At 44.0% G+C, this 3799-nt stretch overlaps 1 protein-coding gene across 1 annotated transcript in view; it reads right to left on the bottom strand.

Annotated features, from left to right (window-relative positions):
• The window catches only part of sox21b (SRY-box transcription factor 21b), a 2295-nt gene extending 907 nt beyond the window's left edge, over positions 1 to 1388 (bottom strand). Inside the window, exons 1-2 of the mRNA XM_051405000.1 lie at positions 1119 to 1388; positions 1 to 943 (exon numbers count right to left, since the gene is read on the bottom strand). The exon at positions 1 to 943 is cut by the window's left edge and continues 907 nt beyond it. Coding sequence (XP_051260960.1) covers positions 180 to 926 — 747 coding nt within the window. The 5' untranslated portion in view covers positions 927 to 943; positions 1119 to 1388 and the 3' untranslated portion in view covers positions 1 to 179. The remainder of the gene's footprint in view (positions 944 to 1118) is intronic.
• Between the last annotated feature and the right edge of the window lie 2411 nt (positions 1389 to 3799).

Here is a 3799-nt window from a genome sequence, read left to right as displayed (position 1 = left end):
TAAGCATTACCTTAGATAAAGGCATTAATCAATATACATACACATGTGATATCTGAGACGACGAGCACTTCATCACATGTACAAGTTTGTGCATGCATAATAAAACTCTTGCATGAATACCTTTTTTTTGTTTGTTTTGTTTTCACATTTCATTTTCTTAGAAGTCCAAAGTGGGCCTATCATAATGCTGCAGCATATGCAGGGTACGGTTCAAGTTGAGGTTTTCCCATGCCGGGGAGCAGGATGTATGCTAAAGGCGGCTGGAGTCCCGCTGAGGGCCAGCCCGTACAGTTACAAGGGATCATGTAGCCTGGGTTTCCCGGAGACGGGTGTGAGTGAGTGTGGGTGTGCGTCCCGCCACCTACACCGCCAGTCCCGGTGAAAGCCGTGGCGCCCGCCGGCGGGTAGCCCAACGGAGACGCGTACGGAAACGAAGGTGGGGAAAGCTCAGTCATCTTGGATCCCAGGTCGAAAAAGGAATAGGGGTTCGTGGACATGGACGGGTTGAAGAATACCCTCGCTGCTGCGGCCGCCGCAGCCGCCGCCGCCTTGTCCGGGTTCCCAAGGATGGACTCGGAAAGTGCTCCAGAGGAAAGCCCGCTAACTTTGAGTGCGTCGTGCTCCCCGAGATTGTAGGGCACCGGGAAAGAAAACTTATCTTTTTTCATCAGAGTCTTAGGCTTCCGCCTCGGTCTGTATTTGTAGTCTGGGTGTTCCTTCATGTGCATCGCTCGCAGTCGTTTGGCTTCGTCGATGAATGGCCTTTTCTCAGACTCGGTGAGAAGTTTCCACTCCGCTCCTAATCTTTTGCTGATCTCGGAGTTGTGCATTTTCGGGTTCTCCTGAGCCATCTTTCTGCGCTGGGCTCTGGACCAAACCATGAAAGCGTTCATCGGGCGTTTTACGTGATCCATTGGTTTAGACATTGTTGGCACAAAACACTCTGAAATGATAAACAATATTTTAGAAAATAAGTACAAATGACTCGCAAAAGTCTGAACAAAATATCGCATACACACACACACTCACACACGACTCCTTAAAAACAAAGTTTAAGCCATTCAAGTCATATTCATTCGAGGCTCACAACAAGTGCAGCTCGTGTTTTGGTCACTTACCTAAGACTTCAGTTCTTCATCCCAACGATGATTATCTTCTGTAAAGTACAAGTGGCAGCGTCCTTACGAGGGCTCAACTTATGTTTTCTGCTCCATGGTGGCATCCGTCAGTGATACGCCTTTAGCAAGAGGAGAAGGGAATAAGAAAAAAAAAACCCGCTGTCTTGTTTTCCTCTTGTCGCCTGAGACTGTCAAACACCACTCAGCAACGGCAGCATGTACGCAAGTGGACGATAACTCCCGCTTGCCCCATGTGAAATACAGGATTGTGTGGCAGGTAGTGAAAGTGCCACTGGCGCATGCGCACTGGCGCCGAGCACGCAGACGACTGCTGAACGATTTTTTTTTTTTTTTAAATCCCACCCTGTTAAAGAGGAAACGCATCTCGTATTTATATTATCTTCCACCTATTTATTATGTGAGAGCTTTCTTTTTTGAGAGTGGTGACCTCGGTGTTGTTTGGACTCATCAGTTTCACAGTCTGAATTCTATTTTACTCTAATGAGCAACCTGTCACATCGGCACTGTTATAGTTGAGTTAAACTTAATTCACTTCTTTATGTCGGCGACGGATACACCTGACGTACCTGCGGGATGGCGGCACGTATGAGCCCTCTTCCTGCAGTAACTGCTGGAAGTGGCTGCTGCAGACAGACAGGTGCAGGCTGTTGAGGTTTGCAGGCTCAACTTGCATTCACTCTGAGCCATCAAACACTTAAAAAAAAAAACGCGCTCACTTATTTAAAACATGCATCATTACACGCCTAATCGCCCTCTTCCTCTCTGTTTCATTTCTTTTTAATTGACAGCCAAAACCAGCTAGAAATGTGCTGGTGTCACTTTCTCACCTTTCATCCTCACCGGTGTCTCTCTGCCTGCCCCACTTTTGCCCCTTCTTCCTCGTGGGTGCCACTGCCAATGAAAAGTAGTGTGTCAGACGACAAGAGAGGTAAAGAATATCTTCTTTAATTTTCTGATATTGTTGCATTTGTCGTAAATACGCGAATGCCGAGGAGGTCTGAAGTGTTTCTAATCGCGCTTGGTGAAATTAATTACTTTCCTGAAATCCCCCTTTTCACTTTCACTTCAAAGGACTTTCCCAAGGGCAGCGAATCGACAACTGAAATTAGGTTGTCGAATATTCAGCTAAGCAATTACAGCTATCTGCAGAACTTGTTGAGCAAATTGTAGGTTTAAGTGGTTTGTTCTCGCACCTTCTCCGTTGTACATAATTATATGTGTACAAAAAAAGGAAACAGAGAAGGGCTGTATCGAACAATATTATAAATGAAGAATTAGGCTGTAGGTCGAGCGTTTAAATTAGGATATAAACGGATGTCAAATTCAATTCACCGCACTGTTGTTCTTTTTTTTAACGGTTTAGCCTAATTTCAAGACAGTTTACACAATATATAATGTTGCATTGTTGTTTTTATTATTGTTATTATTATTATTAAACTGTTATTGTTTCTGTTATTATGTGTTATTTTTTAAATAACAATATTGTAATAATAATAACTTTTAATCTAAATAATGTATCGGCAGATTATTGACAGGGGTGAAAGTTGAGTGATGACGCTGACCTATCCCAAAGTGATGCGCAATTTACAAGAGACTGCGTCCTTTTGATTGCTCCACGCTGAGCCTGAGATTGTCACTAAAATGTCTGTTTACAAGGATTAAGCTTGTTTTTTTTATTGCAGCGGAGCAAAATAAAAAAAAGCCCAGTGAGAGATGGCTCTTTTGTCTCAAGTAGGAAACCTGACAAGGTGAGGATGATCCGCGCCAAGAGGACCAGATGAGAGACAAACCTGCTGCCTAAACTGAGTCGCAGCATCTCTCAACACCGTGCGCCCCTTTTGTCGGCTTGTCATTCACCTCGATAACATTACTGCAATGAAGCGCTCCACTCACTCCACAGGAGCACATGCCTCTCATGACACAAACGGGCAAAAAAAATAAATTTTGCTATGAATTATATGAATAAGTTACGGTGGAAAGTTCTTATCGGGAGTAGACAGTTATAGAGGTGTGCGATTCAGTGTCTGCACACATGCGTGCTGTTGAAGTCCCCCCCCCCCCCGCCCCCCTCTGGAGATTTCATAAAAGAAATGATTTTTCTCCGCAAGTTTATTTAATTGTATCATCCTGTTTGGGATTGTTTGGCAGTGTAGAGAAATGCATCTTCTCGCTGCCCTGCTCCTGAAAGCATGGCCTATGTGTGGTTTTTTTTAATAACGTGTTGGAGGATTTTCGGATGATGCTGGGCCTAGTGGAGCCTGCATTAACGGGAGCAGGCGCAGCCATCCAGCATGTTTCCTGCTGATCAAAATGTCAAGATTCGTTGTATCTGTTTCACAAAGCAGTTTGTTATTTTGCAGACTGACAAAACATTAATTTATTCAATTTAGCAATTTAATGATATCTGATTTAAAAAAAAATAAAAAATAACACCAACAACAATCCAGTCTGTGTTTTTCCCCCCCTCTTTTACCTCTGCCTGGGTCCTGGAAATAACACTTAAATAATTCAAGATGAGTTAGTGAGAGTGGGAGAATTACCTGCCGATAAAGCCCGGGTCCAGCCTCTGAGACGGAGCCAGCACTCCCACCTCACAGCACACTGATGATAAGACTGAATAGAAAAATATCATGCAAATAGAAGGCAGACAGCAGCAACAA

Source organism: Dicentrarchus labrax, unplaced genomic scaffold (genome assembly GCF_905237075.1).
Source record: "Dicentrarchus labrax unplaced genomic scaffold, dlabrax2021, whole genome shotgun sequence".
Lineage (NCBI taxonomy): Eukaryota > Metazoa > Chordata > Actinopteri > Moronidae > Dicentrarchus > Dicentrarchus labrax.
This window is presented reverse-complemented; position numbering and strand designations above follow the sequence as displayed.